We start from the raw sequence: 17,711 nt of genomic DNA, 5'->3' as shown, positions 1-17,711 counted from the left end.
AAGGACCATTCCATCATCAACACCTAGCCTCCCTCCATTTGACGGCGTGGCTATTGAATCCGAGGTCCTGAAGGAAAAAGGGATTCCAAGGGCAGTCATCCCCACTTTGTTGAAGGCGCGTAAACCATCTTCAGCTGCTCACTACCATCGCATTTGGAGATCGTATGCTGAGTGGTGCACAAGCAAGAGGTGGCCGTTTCGGATATTCAAATTATCCAGGCTCTTACTATTCCTTCAAAGAGGCCTAGACGGTGGCCTCCGCCTAGGTTCACTTAAGGTACAGATCTCTGCACTGTCGATACTATTCCAAAAGAGGTTGGCCCTCATTCCGGAAATTCAAACTTTCTTACAGGGGGTTCTTAGGATACAACCGCCCTTCGTTCCACCGGCTCCGCCGTGGGACTTAAATTTAGTCCTGGCATTCCTACAATCAGAGATGTTCGAACCTCTGGAAGAAGTTCCTTTAAAATCTCTGGTCTGGAAAACAGTACTCTTGCTCGCCCTAGCATCAGCACGGCGTGTGTCCGAGCTGAGTGCACTATCCTGCAAAGCGCCGTATTTAGTATTCCACGAAGACAGGGCAGAACTGAGGACTCACCCGTCTTTTCTACCTAAGGTAGTGTCCTCTTACCACATAAATCAGCCAATCGTGGTCCCTTCTTTTCAGGGTGCTCCTACGTCTCAATCCTCCCTGGACGTAGTTAGAGCTCTAAAGATTTATGTCAAAAGAACCGCACAGATCCGGAAATTGGATTGTTTGTTCGTCCTATACGATGCTTTCCGCAGAGGATGGCCAGCGTCTAAGCAAACATTGGCCAGATGGATTCGGCTGACCATTCGGCAAGCATACATTCATGCAGGAAAGACTCCGCCGTCAGTGCTGACAGCACATTCAACCAGGTCAGTAAGCACATCATGGGCTGCCAGGCGAGGGGCTTCAGCATCTCAGCTTTGTAGGGCAGCCACATGGTCATCAGTGAACACGTTCGTTCGCTTTTACCAATTTGACACGTTTGCAGCACCGGCGACAAACTTTGGTCGGTTGGTGTTGCAGGATCCACAGAGCTCACCCGCCCGGGGAACGGTCTTTGGTACCTCCCCGATGTAATCTCCAGTGTCTCCTGCTGCATGAGAGAGAAAAGAGGATTTTGGTACTCACCGATAAATCCATTTCTCTGAATCAGCAGGAGACACTGGACGCCCTCCCAGCTCTTGATCCTGTTGGTTATGGGGCCAGTTCAGGCCCGGTCTGTTCATTAAAAGTTAAATATGACTGTTGTATGCAAGTTGTTATATTCAAGTGTATAATTATGTTTTTTTGTTACCATCTCCTCGAGTAGGACAATTTCCTAACTGGGGGTATGATGGGTCTTAGAGGGGAGGAGCCAGCCTGCCCTGAAACAAATTTAGTAGTGCCTAGCTCCCAGCATTCCCAGCTCTAAACCCGATGTAATCTCCAGTGTCTCCTGCTGATTCAGAGAAATGGATTTATCGGTGAGTACCAAAATCCTCTTTTTGAGTGTCAAGTGAGTTTGACAAAATAGGTGTGAAAATTGGCACGCAAACATTTGTATTCATGATAATGACTTGTAATGTTTACCTTATATAGGAAATATAATCTTTTCTTCTACGATCCCCATGGCAGCCATACATTGGGATATTCCCTTCCCCCACTAGAACAGACAGGATTGGTTTCTCTTGGGACCGCCCACCTTGGGTATAATGGACCCCTCCTCCACTTCCCCTGCATCTTTTTTCCTGTCTCCGTTTAGAAGTAGACAGAGTAGGACAGATTTATTTTTGTTTAAACAGGGTTACCTCGGATCAGCACGGAGCTGAATGGGGTGGCTCCCCGGGGAGAAGAAGGTGCAGGAGGCCAGCGGTATTCGTCTCCTTGCACGCTGTATCCTGCCATGGCAGTTACCTGGTCTAACATCAAGGCACAGCTGAATGGTGTCCGGAAGAAACGGGTCTGCTTGGGAGACAGTGCGGCAGCCCCGCTGGAAAGCCGCGGCTACACGCGCTAGAAGTTAAGGCAGAAGGGGCGGAAGTGCCGGTAACGCGTCACTTCCGCTCACAGACGCCGGAGTTGCGTCTCTGAATTCAGTCCCACCGGAAACACTGGGCAGTGATTTTGGTTCCGCTTAACCGTCCTGAAGTTCATAGGACCTACAGGGAACAGTTAAATAGCCGGCAATGGCTCTTGTGATGGCGTCAGTTTTGTTGGTGTGTTTGCATGCTGTTTGGAAACGCTGCAGTATTTACCATGGAAGCACCTTCTCCTCAGAAGCCAGATGATGCCCCAGTGAGGTAAGCCCTTTGGTTTTGGGCATCAGTATTGTTTGTTTTGAGTTAGATATTGAGTGTAGTTTCTCTGCATTTTTTTTTTTTTGTGCAATCAGTTTTATTAAAGAAAATCATAGTACATCTTAGTAATGCAACAATGCCATGTAAACATTAAAGACAGTTACAAAAATAAATGTATTAGCTTTGCAATAGACAATATAGACATAGTCAGCAAATAAGTATTGGCAATGTAATTAGTCCTTAAAATAAGATGTTCAGATTATAAAGAAAATAAGGGTATCAAAGAGAGAGTGGAGAAAAGAGGAGAGAAAGGGGGGGAGAAGGGAGGATGAGGGAGGTCAGGTGTGGGGGGAGGAGGGGTTGTACCCAGGGGACTTTACGTCTCGGCGATCTGACTTTGTGTGGTATGGTGGGAGTAGTCTGCAGATTCTTTATAGGTGAGCCAGCTCAACCAAGTAGCAGTAAATGTCTGGGGTGTACCTTTCAGGAAGGACGACATGTCCTCCATTGACATATATAGATCTATTCTACGAAACCAGTGCATAATGGGAGGGGCCCTGTTGGATCTCCAGTGGCAGGGAATGACCGCTCTAGCCGCATTCATTAGATGCCTAATTAGGGATTTTTTGTATTGGGAGATGGGCATATCCATAAAATTGAATAACCAGAATTCGGGGCTGAAAGGGAGGGAGAGATTAATGATCTTTTCTGAGACGGTATGGATCTGATGCCAGTATTCTTGGATAACTGGGCAAGTCCACCAAATATGCAGGGGAGTACCAGTGTGTTGGTCGCACCTCCAGCAGAGCTCCGAGAGGGCATTATTCATTTTATGTAGTATGGAAGGGCATCTGTACCAGCGAGAAAGTATCTTATACTGGGTTTCTAGTGTTTGGGTAGAAGAGGAGGATGCGGAAACAAATTGGAATATTTTACTCCATTGGTCCCCCGACAGCTCTCGGCCCAGCTCCTTGTGCCATGCCCCTGTATACGCAGGCATTGGGTCTGGCAGGTTGCTAAGACATATTTGATAAAATTTAGAGATCAAGTGTTTTGGGGTCTCCCTGGACAGTATTAGCGACTCAAAGGGAGTTGGTTCCCAGCCTTGCTTTCGTTTAGGGAGGGAGGAGATATAATGTCTGATCTGGAGGTAGAACCAAAAGAGACCTGTCGGGAGGTCAAAATCTCTACGCAAGTCCTCAAAGGAACGAAGGCCAGACCTATCTACTAATTGACCCAGGTGGGACATCTCCACTGAAAAGCGATTATAGAGATTCCGTAAATTGAATCCCGGAGGGAATTCAGGATTATTAATTAACGGAGTAAGGAGCGTCACGCCTGGGTCAAAATAGTGCAGATACCTATACCTGCCCCAGCAGGAGAGTGTAGGGGTCAGGGTGGGGTGCTTTACCAGTGGGATCTTCCGTAGCCACGGGAGAACCTTTGGGGATACCCCTACTGAGTGACCTTCAATAGCCGGCCACTGTTTAGATGGTATAGGTCTGGACATTTCCACAAGGAGTTGTAGGCCACCTCTTTCGCGACTTTGGACTAGAACTTTTTGGGATATCCTAGGCCTGCGATTCGCCCAAATGAATTTACTTACGATAGTTTGTAGTTCCCTAAAGTAGGAGGGGGGTATTGTAATTGGGAGGGCTTGTAGCAGAAATAGTATTTTTGGGAGGATGTTCATTTTTATTGTGTTAATTCGGCCCAGCCAGGATAGTTTAAGTGTTGACCATTTTAAAATTGAGGTTTTCAAGCTGGCGAGCAGGGGCACAAAGTTGAGCTGGTACAGGTTTGAATTGTCTTTGGACAACAAAACCCCTAGGTATTTGATGTGCGTTGGATGCCAGTGAAAGGGGAAGGCCTTTTTTAGACCTTCCACTGTGCCATCTGGGGCTGATATATTCAGGGCTACAGACTTGGCAAAATTGATTTTGAAATTGGATAGAAGTGCGAATTTCTCGAATTCCAACATCAGCGACGGCAGCGATGTGGTTGGATTCGAGATGGATGCCAGTAGGTCATCCGCATATAGCGCCAGTTTATGCTCGTGTCTGCCGACCCGAACACCTTTAATGTCATCATTCATCCGAATCGCACGCGCCAGGGCCTCCATACATAATACAAAGATTAGGGGAGATAAGGGGCAGCCCTGGCGGGTGCCATTCCGAATCCTGACTGGGTTCGATAGGGCTCCATTGACCCGGACCCGTGCCGTGGGGGTGCTATATAAGGCCATTATACGATGGAGACAGCTCGGGCCCACTCCCATGTGTTCCAGGAGGGCTTCCATGAAGGTCCAGTCTATCCTATCAAACGCCTTCTCAGCGTCAGTGGACAGGAGGACCACGTGAGCTTCCCCAAGCTTCGCAAAGTGTATTAAGTCAATCACCTTGGTTGTGTTATCCTTTGCTTCCCTACCTGCAACAAAGCCCACCTGGTCCCCGTGTACCACCTCCGGGAGAAGGGGTCCAAGCCTTAAGGCAAGAAGTTTGGCAAATAATTTCAGGTCCGTATTTAAAAGTGAGATGGGCCTATAACTCGAGCACTGAGCTGGGTCCTTTCCCTCTTTTGGGATGATAGAGATATGGGCCTCTTTGCGGGGAGAAAAACTTCTCTCCTGAAATGGCATTACAAGCCTTTAGGAAGAGGGGCATCAGTGACGAACTGAAAGATTTGTAGTAAATTATCGGGAACCCGTCTGGGCCTGGACTTTTTCCAGAGGGGGTGTTGGACAGGGCCTGTTCTACCTCTTCTATAGTAAATGGTCTCTCCAGTAAGGTCAGATCTGCATCAGAGAGTTTTGGAAATTGTACAGATGCTAAATATTTGTTGATCTTTTGTTTAAGTAAGAGTTTGTCTGATGGAGAGGGGTCGCTTTTTAAATTATACAGCCGAGTGTAATATTCCTCAAAAGCTTTTGCTATCTGGGAGAAGGTGTGGACCCTCTTCCCCTCCGCGTCTGTTACACTCTGTACGTAAGCCTGAGCTCTTTGGTCTCTTAGGGCCCTCGCTAGCATGGAGCTGGGTTTGTTCCCCCAGAGGTAGTATTTATGCCTGCACTTGCGCAGCTCAAGTTTAGTTCTATCTCGTATTAATTGGTTGAGCATTGATCTGGCTTCGGTTAGTTCTTTTAACGTGTCTGGAGAGAGTGTGGATTTATGGGAAGTCTCTAAGGATTTAATTTGTTCGATTAGTTTCACCTTCCTTGCCTCCCTCTCCTTCTTCATTAAGGACCCCAGCTGTATACACTTTCCCCTGATCACACATTTATGTGCTTCCCCTATCGTTATTGGGGATGTTAGGTCATTATCATTGTTGGTGATATACTCAGCGATTGCTGTGGCTAGTTCCGTTTTGAATCTAACGTCGGAGAGGAAGAGTTCATTAAATCGCCAGGTCCAAGGGCGGGGGGAAGGGGATGGGGTTTTCATTGTGATGTAGATAGGGGCATGGTCTGACCAGGTGATCGGGCCAATTTCACTACATGTAAAATATTGGAGGAACTGATGATCTACCAAAAAATAATCTAAGCGAGAATAAACAGAGTGAGGGGACGAGAAAAAAGTGTAGTCCCTAGCTGAGGGGTTGAGAATCCTCCACGCGTCTATCAATTGATGATCGTGTAAAAGTTGCTTAATTTTTCGATGGTCCCGTATACGCAGGGAACTAGGGGTTGGGTTGCAATCTAACAGAGGGTCTAATGACCAGTTGAAATCCCCACCTATCATGAGGCAACCTTCTCTGAATGGCTCAATAAGACGTAGGATCCTACCAAAGAATTGTCTTTGTCTTGTATTGGGAAAGTACACATTCACAAATGTATATTTTTGTGAGGATATTGAGCATTTCAGTATTTGGCAACGTCCCTCTATTAAGGTGTGGTGTGTGATGTCAGTGGGCCGTATTCTGCGAGATAGTAACAGGGAGACCCCCAGGGACTTCCCCATGGAGTTACTGCTAGAGTATACTAGGGGGTAGTGGTGGCTGGTCAATCTAGGTGAGGAACCCAATTTAAAATGCGTTTCTTGTAGAAAAGCCACATCAATTTTTTTGGCTCTGAGTTCTCTAACTAAAGAAGACCTTTTCTCTGGCACATTAAGCCCCTTCACATTTAGGGAACAAAAGTTAAGTGACACTGTGTTGGGTTGCGGCATGTTAAGGTTATTTAGCGCACTGGTTTACATACCTTGTCCAGATCCTACCAAGATGTTTTGAGGTGGAGCGGTCCCTGGGTGTAGGGAGAGAAGGGGGGGAGGAAGAGAGGGGGGAGAAAGAGAGGGGAATGAAAAAAGAGACATTTGAAAAAGTTAGAAATTTACAAATTTTCAACAAGAAAAGTGTTAAACCACTGTTGGAACTGGTGATGCCAGCGTCGGGCATCATAGTCCAAGGAAAATGTGGCTCACCCGAACTGGGGTAAGTGCCCGCAGTCTCCACCAGGCGTGGGTAGAGCAAAAAAAACAAAAAAAAAACCTTATATCAAATAATTAACATTATAGCACTTATTGGTACACAGAATATTCTAACTAAGGGCTATCCATTTCTAGTAAGTGTGTTTTCCCACTAGGGAAAGGAGATCTTCGGGGCTGGGTTCACTTATTAATTTTCCCCTTTCAGTTTACGAGACACAGCTCATTAGAGCGTGGTGGAGGCGGAGGAGGGGAACTGGTGGTGTTGGTTAAGACGGTGCCCGGTAATTCCTTAGTTAGTGGGATCGGGGGAAAACCTGAATTTTTACTACAGGGAGATTCAAACAGGGAAACCTCTCCTGTACCGTTGGGGGGGGGGGGGAAAGAGGGCCTAGGTGTCGCGGTCTAGGGGGGTTTGAACGGTTTAAGTACCGTCATACTGCTAATGATTTATTTGAAGTTTCCCCTAATCACCTAGTACATCCTATGAGTATTTTGAAGGGACCAAGGTGTCCTAACATTAACAGTAACAAAGGAGGTCAGAGACCCTTTCAATAGGTTGAACTTATAACTAGGAACGCAACAGTTAAATAAGACAACTCAACTCTCTTTCATTGGTTATATCTCCGTGCGTTTTCAAGGCACTGCGTCAGGCTGGGTCAGTCCAATAGGTATAGCTGCACCGGCATTCTCGCCCACCTTATGCCAGTGCGTGCGACCGGGCGGAGGGTGGGGGGGGTCCAGCCGTTTTGTTAGTTGTATCCATTCGGAGAGGTGTGGTCTGGAGATACCCAGAGCTCTACAGAATGAGTCCAAGTCCTCTGGAGTTTGTAAAGTCACCAGTTTACCTTCGTGAGATGCCTGAATACTCAGTGGGAAGCCCCAGCGAAATCTGACGTTCTTCTGTTTAAGTAGATCAGTAAGGGGTTTGAGAAGGCGTCGCTGTTGGAGGGTACTCCATGAGAGGTCAGGAAATATTTGGATTCTGTCGCCGTTAAATTCAATGGATTCTAATTTTCTGGCCTTATTTAGGATGTCTTCTCGCTCTCTGTGGTAGTGTAGCCGACAGATGACATCTCTGGGTTTATCGGGTTGCAGCCCACGGGGTCTCAGGGCTCTGTGAGCTCGGTCAAAAATGATGGGATTATCTGGTATGGCGCCAGTTATCTCATTGAAGATTTTCGTGAGCGCGTCTACGATGCCCGGGCCCTGAATATCCTCTGTAAGGCCTCTTATCCGTAAGTTGTTTCTCCTCCCTCTGTTATCGATATCATCTAAACGCCGTTGCCAGTTCTTGGGCATGCGTGGCGGCGATTTCGTAGAGTTTGTCCTGATAGTTGGCAATGTCTTCGGTTTGATCTTCCAGGTCTGAGACTCGTTGCGTCGTCTGCCTCAGGTCGGTTTGGATTGTCGAGACTTCTATTTTAATTGATTCGCGTAATGACTGTTCTAAGTCAAGAAAATCTTTCTTGGATGGGAGGTCTGCTTTGGTTGGTAGGGTGCGGAGGTATGTTAGGACTTCTGTCAGCGTGACCTCTGCGTTCTGTGAAGCGGAAGGATTCGTTAGGGAATCCATCTGAAGGGGGTCTTGTGGTGACTGCGAGCGGCCTGATGGCGCTTGGGTCTCGTCGGTAGTGGTCCCAGAACCCTGCGTGAGATATCGGAAGATATTGGGTTGAGCTTGACTGTCGTTCTGGTTTTTAGACACCGGTGCCTGCGAGCTTCTTTTGGTTTTCCCCATAAGTGGACTGGATATTTAGAAGAAGGTGGACGTGTGGATAGCCTTGTCAATGTACTGTACCATTGGAGGAGCTGTGATGTATGATTAGCCTGGTGGTAGACTAGCGACTGCACCACCCCATATTGTATGGGTGCTTAGGGGGTCATGGCCTGCGGGTCTCTGTTGTTGTCAGATCATTATTGCTAAGATGGTTTTGTCGACAGTGGGCTGAAGGCTCCACTCAGGGGCACTCCTGTAAAGTATGTCTGTGTGAGTAAGGGTCTATTGAGGGGTATCCTCCTTGAGAAGCAGAATTATCCAATACACAATTGGTCTGCAAGCAAGTTCTGTATAAAGAGGTATGGGATGATTCAAAGCAAGAATATATCAGGGTGTTGTATTCACTTTCCCCACTAGATGGCGATCCAGGATAGCCTAAGTAATGGGGATGCCCGTGGAAGCAGAGCAGAATGTCCTTCTTTTACAATCCCCTGTTATGTAGGATCTTAATCTCAGGTGAGGTGACCCCTGTGTCTTTGGGGCACCTCCCCTCAGCTGTGCTGTGGTCCCCTCTTCTGTAATGTCCCAGTTCGCTTGTTAGTGCCTCTTACAGACCTGGGGAATAGGGCCCGCTTAGTTCTTATAGGGCAGCACAGGGCCTGCCGATGGAGAGGCATAAAATGGCGGGCGCGCCGTTATGTTTGTGGGGTCCGGCGGGCACAGTCTCACCCGGACGTCTCAGCCTCCCTGTGGGGTCACTTTCAGCCCTCCACCCCTTATTTGGCTCCCTCCTCACCTGGCTGGCGCTTCAGGCCAGACTCCAGCCGCGTCTCCCCTCCGCTCGCCGGGGCACAGTCCTTCAGCCGTCAGTGGCGGGTGGCGAGCCTTAAGGTATGTCTGCGGGGGTAATCTGTGGCAGGGCAGGAGGTGGCAAGCCTCTCTGTGAGTAGGGCGGCACAGAGGATCTTCCGCGATGTACGCCTCCGGCGGTGGGGTCGGAACTTTAGCCCCCGGCTTCAGCACAGTCCCCAGGCCTCAGCCTGTGGGAGCGTTCAGCGGTGCGTCCCGACTATGCAGCCGTCAGATCTCGTGACCGGAGCTGGGACGGGTGAGTCTGCAGACCGGGTGTAGGGAAGAATCGGGGTATGTAGCGTCAAAAAAGGCTTTTTAGGGCTTTTGGGAAAGCTGGGCAACGGGAGCTGTGCTAAGATGCGTGCACTCAGCAAGCCCGCTAGGCCACCTCCCCCCGTTTCTCTGCATTTTAGTGTGCCTGTCTCTCCTGTACACAAGAAGAGGACAGCAAAGAAAAAGTTTATAGAAGCAGTGTGCATGACATGTGATCAGACCTTTGCTTCAAGTCAGAAGAAATCAGTGTGTGAATTGTGTGAAATGGCACAGTCTAAAGTGGCTATGAAGCCATAACAGTCGGAAATGCTTAAGGAGTTAATGGCATGGATGAAACAGAATTTTGTCTCTAAGAATGAATTTGCACAGAGTCAATCGACTAAAAGGTCTAGAGTGCAAGCCGAGTTTACGCCGGAGGAAGATTCATCTGATGAGTTTGAATGTGAAGCTAAGGAGTCGTCAGAAGAGTCTGGTGAACTAGAAGATGTCAGATCATTTAATTTAGAGCTTGTAGAAAACCTGCTGAAAAATATATACAAAGCCATGAATTTCAAGGAAGCGGCCTCCACCTCGGAAACCAGAGACCCCTTATATGAAGATAGAGATAAAAAAGGGAGAACCTTTCCGGTTAACAAGATGGTTAGAGACATGATAAACAAGGAGTGGACCAATATCGATAAGAGGTTTACCTTGGGGAATAGGGTAGAAAAAATGTACCCGTTTAAAGATGAAGAGCCACTTGGGTGGTGCACCATGCCCAAGGTAGATGCAGCAGTGGCGGAAATCATATCAAAATCTACTATACCGGTTGAGGATGCTGCGGCATTCAAAGATGCCATGGATAGAAAAATTTAAAATTCTTTCCGTAAAGTACACTCAGCTTCCGCAGGCTCCCTGAAAACAAACGTGGCAATGGCCTCTGTAGCTAGGGCTGTTCGACTTTGGGCCTCCAACCTGAGAACGGATGTGGAGGAGAAGATATCAAAACAATACCTTCTAAAGAATTTAGAAGTTATGCAGAAAGCCATCGATTATATGTGCGAAGCCTCACTAGACGGTGTGTCCTTTGCAGCCAAGGCTATGGCAGCAGGTGTAACGGGACGAAGAGCTCTGTGGCTTAAGCCTTGGAACGCGGATGCTAATTCGAAGAATAAGCTCACAAACTTACCCTTTGAAGGCAAATTCCTCTTCGGCTCCAGATTAGACACTATGATACAGAGGATTTCAGGGGGAAAATCAGTTCGGTTACCGCAAGAAAAAAGGAATCGCTTCAATTTTCCTGCCTCATCTAAACAGGCCTATAGAGAGGCGAAGACCTACCGCCCTGGCAAGACTTATTACAAAAGAGGGAATGCTAATACCTCCAGGCAGTCCTTTCGACAGAATTTTCGTGGCCGATATCAACCAGCGAAAGATTGGGGCCAAAAGGGAAAGTTATGACTATCTTCACGTGAAGAAGATTGGGGCCAGACTAATGCTGTTCACAGAAAGTTGGAAAAGGATGATAAAGGACACCTGGGTGTTAAACATAATTCAACAAGGCTACTGCATAGAATTCGCGAAAATCCCCACCTGTCACAGATTCATGAAATCAAGGATACCAGAACTTTCAGAACTTTCAGAAGAGAGAAAAGCGCTGTTCTTAAAGATAGATCAACTCCTACAGACGGGGGCCATAGAGATAGTACCAGAGAAGGAACGCAGAAAAGGTTTCTATTCAAATCTATTCCTGGTACGGAAACCGAATGGGTCATTCAGAACGATTCTAGATTTAAGGGAGTTGAATGTGTATATAAAACAGATAAAGTTCAAGATGGAGACCTTGAGTTCTATTGTGATGGGGATAAAGAGGGAAGACTACCTCGCATCGATAGATCTAAAGGATGCTTATTACCATATTCCGATATCGATGGTACAGAAAATTCCTGAGGTTTTCAGTGGCCAATCACCATTTTCAATTTACTTGTCTACCATTTGGGCTGAAAACTTCACCAAGAGTTTTTACCAAAGTGTTAGTGACAGTGATTGCAGCATTAGGGATGCAGAAGATTCAAGTATGGCCCTACTTGGACGACCTACTCATCGCAGGAGAGTCGTTAACAGAGACAGAGACCAATGTGAATATGACCATAGACCTGTTGCAGTATCTAGGTTGGGTCATAAACAAAGAGAAGAGTCAGCTGCTACCTGTACAGAGAATACAGTTTTTGGGAGCTATGATAGACACTCAGCAGTTCTCAATTTCCCTTTCTCCAGAGAGATGCAGAAAGATACAAGACTTAGTCAACATATTACTACAAAAGGAGAGATTTCCTCTGATTATGGCCACCCAATTACTGGGTATGATGGCGTCTTGCATCAAAATCGTGCCTTGGGTGCAATGGAGAATGAGGAAACCCCAATGGCTACTCATTCCTCTACAAAAGAGAGGGTATGGCTATCAACACCTGATCTCATTACAGCAGTAAGTAAAGAAGGATCTAATATGGTGGCTACAAGGGCTAGAATACAGGAAAACCAGCCTAAAGGAACCTGTGTTTCGAATAGTAACCACAGACGCCAGTCTCTTCGGATGGGGCCCCATATCGAAGGGAGATCAGTCCAGGGTATATGGACAATAGAAGAGGCAAAGAACTCATCGAACATGAGGGAGTTGCAAGCGGTATGGGAAACAATAGGCTGTCTGAAAGAAGAAATCAGCAATTCCCATCTAAGAATTATGTCGGACAATGTTACTGTGGTTTCCCACATAAACCATCAGGGGGGCACAAGGAGTATAAAACTGATGCGCATGTCAGAGAAGATAATGTGTTGGGCAGAACACAACCTAAAATCTATGACAGCGGTGTATATTCCAGGAAGAAGGAATACCCTGGCAGACTTCCTGAGTCGGGAAGTAGTGTCCCCAGGAGAGTGGCAGTTGAACCAGGAAGTATTCTCCCAAATAGAAAGAAGATTTGGCATCCCAGAAATAGACCTGATGGCAAGCTTTGGGAACAAGAAGGTGAACAGCTTCTTTTCAAAATCATTTCATCCGCAGGCCCTAGCAATAGATTCTCTTTCAGTGAAGTGGAACTTCAAACTGGGATACATATTCCCTCCCTTCCCTATGATTGGAAAGGTCCTGAAGAAGATGAGAGAAGACCAGGTAGAGGTGATAGCAATACTACCTTACTGGCCAAGAAGACCGTGGTTCGTCAATGTTCTGAAGTTGGCAGTACAAGAACCTTGGCCTCTACCCGACAGAGTGGATCTGCTACACCAGGGTCCGGTTTATCATCCAAAGCCCATGACATTATCACTAAAGGCATGGAGATTGAACGGAAGATACTGAAACGACATAACCTGTCCCCCCAGGTTATGGAAATGATGCTGAAGGCTAGAAAGGACATATCGTCTCTAGCGTACTACAAGACATGGATCAAATTTATTGATTGGGGTCATTTCAGAGGTGACTTTTCCTCCATAACTACAGATAGGGTGCTACAGTTTCTTTACGAAGGTTTCCAGATGGGCCTTGCTCCTGCCACAATTAAATCACAGATATCAGCACTGGGGGTACTGTTAGATAGATCTTTAGCGGAAGAAAAACTTATAAAGAGATTTAACAGGGCTATGAAATGGATTCAGCCACCAGTCAAGGCTATAGTGGCACCGTGGGATCTAAACCTGATGCTTTCGGTCCTAACTAGATGTCCGTTTGAACCCCTAATGGAATGTTCTTTGAGACTCTTAACTTGGAAAACAGTATTTTTAGTAGCAGTTACCTCTGCTTGAAGAGTGAGTGAGCTGCAAGCTCTATGGATCGAAGAACCCTATCTGGTTATCTTCCCTGACAGAGTTGTGTTAAGGACTCACCCAGAATTTGTGCCCAAGGTGGTGTCAGTCTTTCACCTCAATCAGGAAATCACTCTGCCCAGTTTCTATCCTAAACCTGAAAATGAGGAACAACAAGCCTGGCATACCTTGGATCTTGTCCGAGTGATATCTATTTATCTGGAAAGAACTAAGGTCTTTAGAGCAACCAAACATCTGTTCGTTATTCCAGAAGGTGTCAGGAAAGGAAAAGAACCTGGAAAGCAGACTATGGGCCTTATTCTAGTTCACTCGCAGAGGCAAATTCCTTCTCAAATGGACAAAACCATGTGCACTGCAGGTGGGGCAGATGTAACTTGTGCAGAGAGAATTAGATTTGGGTGGGGTTTTACTTCAAATTGAGATCTATATTGCAGTGTAAAACTAAAGCAGCCAGTATTTACCCTGCACAGAAACAAAATAACTCCCCCAAATCTAACTCTCTCTGCACATGTTACATCTGCCCCACCTTCAGTGCACATGGTTCTGCCCATTTGAGAAGGAATTTGCCTCTGCAAGTGAACCAGAATAAGGGCCTAGATCCAGATGGATAAGAGAGACTATTGTTACAGCCTACAAACAAGAAGGCAAGAAGGTACCTCCTATTGTACAGGTACATTCAACGCGGGCAGTATCTACTTCCTGGGCAAATAAGGCCAAAGCGTCGGTGACGGAGATATGTAAAGCGGCTACCTGGTCGTCCGTACACACCTTTGTGAATCACTATGCTCTTGACGTTTCTCTAGCCCACTTTGGGAAGCATGTACTCCAAGAGGCGGTTTCCTGAATGCCTCTTTATAATAAAAGATTATTTTACATGCATATTACCCTCCCGTTTATTGTCTTGGGTATGTCCCAATGTATGGCTGCCATGGGGATCGTAGAAGAAAGAGTCGAATTATACTCACCGATAATACTTTTTCTTCCTAGAGATCCCATGGCAGCCACTGATTACCCTCCCTTGTGTTTCTGATGTGTTTTCTCTAGGGACCAAGAGACGGAGACACTCAAAAGATGCAGGGGAAGTGGAGGAGGGGTCCATTATACCCAAGGTGGGCGGTCCCAAGAGAAACCAATCCTGTCTGTTCTAGTGGGGGAAGGGAATATCCCAATGTGTGGCTGTCATGGGATCTCTAGGAAGAAAAAGGAATTATCGGTGAGTATAATTCTACTCTTTTTACACAACATTTTTATTTTAAATTTATATAACAAATGTGAGCTACGCTGGCATTTTTAGCAGATGTTTTTAACATTTCTCACAGATTTTGGCACTCAAAGGGCAGTATTCAACGTAGAAAATTCTCCGTGCATGGCGAGAGATTTTTTCTCTCGCCATGCACTCTCCGTGTTCCGGAGCCTCCTGCTCCCACTATTCAACGTATTTAAGACTCGCCGCCACTCGCGGCGAGTCTTAACCCCTGCAGCGGACGAGCGTCCGCGGCAGGGAGCTGACAGGGAGCCGTGGGACGTGGCATCCAGGGAGATTAAAGTCTCCCTGGATGCCCCAGAACATATGTGAGGGTAGGGGGCCCCCCTGGGACCCAGGCAGCACAGGCTGCCCCCCCCTATAGCCAGCGGGGGACCCAGTATTCACTGCACCCGAACGTGCATACGGGTGCAGTGAATATATGAATATCTAATGAGCGGCTCGAGCGCTCCGGCCCCCTGCTGGCTGCACTGTGTAAAAAAAAAAAAAAAAAAAAAATATATATTTTTTTATTAAATATATAATCATGTGCTATAAGCACATGAATAAAAATAACATGCCCCTTCACAGAAAAAAAAACCTGATTTTTTTACACCAAAATTAAATACAAAACCCTTTTAGATTAAAAGTTCACATTCCAGCTCTCCATCAAAAGATGGAGAATTTCTACACGGAGAGAGACGGCGAAAATCACTTAGAAAGACGGAGAACATTTCACATTGAATAGGGTTGCTCGCTTTTGGAGAGCAAAATGCTCCGTCCAAGGCGAAAAAAGCACAAATTCTCCACAAAACACGGAGAACTTTTCTCATTGAATACTGCCCAAAGAGTTAATTAGTGTATCTCTTGCTAAAATGACATGTGTATCAGGCAGGGTGTCTAAAATAATTTTATATTCTGTTATAAAAGAAGTGTTTTTCTTCTGGTCGATGTACAACAGCATATTTTTCTTCAATTACATCTCCTCTAGGCACCCTGAAGCTTATGCAAGGCTCCGACAGGCTCCTATGGTCAGTTCAAGTTGATCATCAGCTCTTTGCTCTGGAGAAACTAGATGTGACGGTGAGACAGATGACATTTCTGTTTCGTTTGTGATACGCATTACTTTGTCTAATTGTAAACTGTGAACAGTTATTACATGGATCTAAATTTTGATGGTGATGTTAAGGATGACCAACATTTCCCATCATATATGTGAGTTGCATAATTCCTACCTGTCATCTTTTTTTATTTGTTTTGTTTACAGTTCTTATATAATGCAGCAGATTCTGTTGCGCTTTACAAATATTCTCTGATTTTTTTAGTGAAGAGTAGTTTTTCTCCCTTTTTTTTTTTACTTCTGCTAGAAACTATGCAGACTCTGTGGGGTGAATTTAATGCGGCAGCGAGGCGCTTTGTACGGCGAGGAAAAGCCATCCTCGCAGTCCTCTGAATCCTCGGTGTCAGAGGACGGCGTGGATCCCCTTAAACGGCGAGGTTTGCCTCAATTGCATTGAGTCCACTGTATTTTGTGGCAAGCCCCGCCATTTTGATGAGCGCACTCGCTGTTTCCCCACCTCGCTGAAAAGAACCAGCGAGGTGGAAATCGTGAGAGAAAGGAAGGCCGTAGAATACCCTGATGGCAAGCTTTCAGATCTGCTCAAAGCTTGCTATCAGAGAATTAAATTTACCCCATAAGCTGGCCATACATCAGGATGACCTGCATATGATGCATGTCATATGATTGATCAAAAGGGGTTGGGATCGTTTGGTATGTTGGTTGACACCATTAGGTCGACATGGGTTTAGGTCGACAGGACATTTGGTTGACACAAGCATTAGGTCGACAGTCAAAAAGATCGACATGGGAACTTTCACTGTTCTTTTGACCCGAATGTCGACATGGACACAGTTTGAAGTGCACAGCATCCCCTTGCTTCGCTCGCAATGCTTCGGCACAGAGCTTTGCTGCGCTCAGCACACTGTTTTATTCTCCCACCATGCTTTAGTGGATGGTAGGGCATGAAATACCACCTGTCGGCACATGTTGGCTCAATACAGTGAAAAACCCCATGTCGACCTTTTGACTGTCGACCTAATGCTCGTGTCCTAATGACCTGTCGACCTAATTGTGTCGACCAACATACTGTAGACCAAATGACCATATCCCGATCAAAAGATCGATCGTATGTGCTATAAAACACATATGATCTGCTTTTGACCGCAAGTCATCCCAACTGATCATACGCGCAGTACGTGTGCTCAGTGGAGCGATTCATCGACAATGGGGTCTGCGCATCGCACCAATATACCTCATGATGTACAAACAATCAATTGCAGGACCTGTCAAAATCGTGCATTCGGCCAGATATGGTTCTGATGTATGGCCAGCTTTACTCTGCGTAATCCTGGGACTGTGTATCCTACCCCAGGTGGTTCGCTAATCCACAGAATGAATCCACACAGTCACATACTTTCATCAGTAAGGATGCACAGAGAGCTGTGTAATAAGCTACAAAGTCGGGGGGCGTGGCTTCGCTGGGCATGTGAGCGGCTGTGTGCTTCTGCAGCTCCTGCCCTGAAAATCCTAAAAAGATCCTGGCACCGCTCTAAAACTGTTAAAAATACCTGGCAGTCGAGGTGGAGAAGGCAGCAGGCTCTCCTGACACCCCTGAAGATCCCGCAGTGTCCGCCCGCCGACCCCTGGAGATACATAGCGCTCTCCCCCCGGCGCTGGATCTGGGTCTGGGCGCCATCTTGGTGAGGAGGTAGGCGAGCTGCTACCCGCTATCCCCGGCTTGGAGTGTCTGGCGGTGGAAGAAGGAGGAGGTGGATAGAGTCCCCCCGGCACTCCGGAGCCCTATATCACCCGCCGGCTACCTCGAGGCACCACTGTCTGCTCCCCGCAGCTCCCTGCCAGTCATCGGCGGCCGGGTCCGGGCGCCATCTTGGATCGCGCTGGGAGGGGGAGAGGTCGCGGCGCCCGTCTCTAACATCGTGTGACGGCGCGGCCCCCCCTGCCTGGCCGCCTGGCATCAGCGGACAGCAGCCCACAGACAGCGGGGTTGAGTGAGGGACCCTCCAGGCCCGGCGCTGTGAC

General features: G+C 47.0%; 1 protein-coding gene across 2 annotated transcripts in view; it reads left to right on the top strand.

Annotated features, from left to right (window-relative positions):
- ITFG2 (integrin alpha FG-GAP repeat containing 2) overlaps positions 1-17,711 on the top strand; it is a 58,726-nt gene that overhangs the window by 29,023 nt on the left and 11,992 nt on the right. For both annotated transcript variants that reach the window (XM_083182100.1, XM_083182099.1), the window contains exon 9: positions 15,603-15,694. In XM_083182100.1, coding sequence (XP_083038226.1) covers positions 15,603-15,694 — 92 coding nt within the window. The remainder of the gene's footprint in view (positions 1-15,602; positions 15,695-17,711) is intronic.

The sequence above is a fragment of the Crinia signifera genome, chromosome 4, assembly GCF_055691185.1.
Source record: "Crinia signifera chromosome 4, ASM5569118v1, whole genome shotgun sequence".
In the NCBI taxonomy this organism is placed as follows: domain Eukaryota; kingdom Metazoa; phylum Chordata; class Amphibia; order Anura; family Myobatrachidae; genus Crinia; species Crinia signifera.
This window is presented reverse-complemented; position numbering and strand designations above follow the sequence as displayed.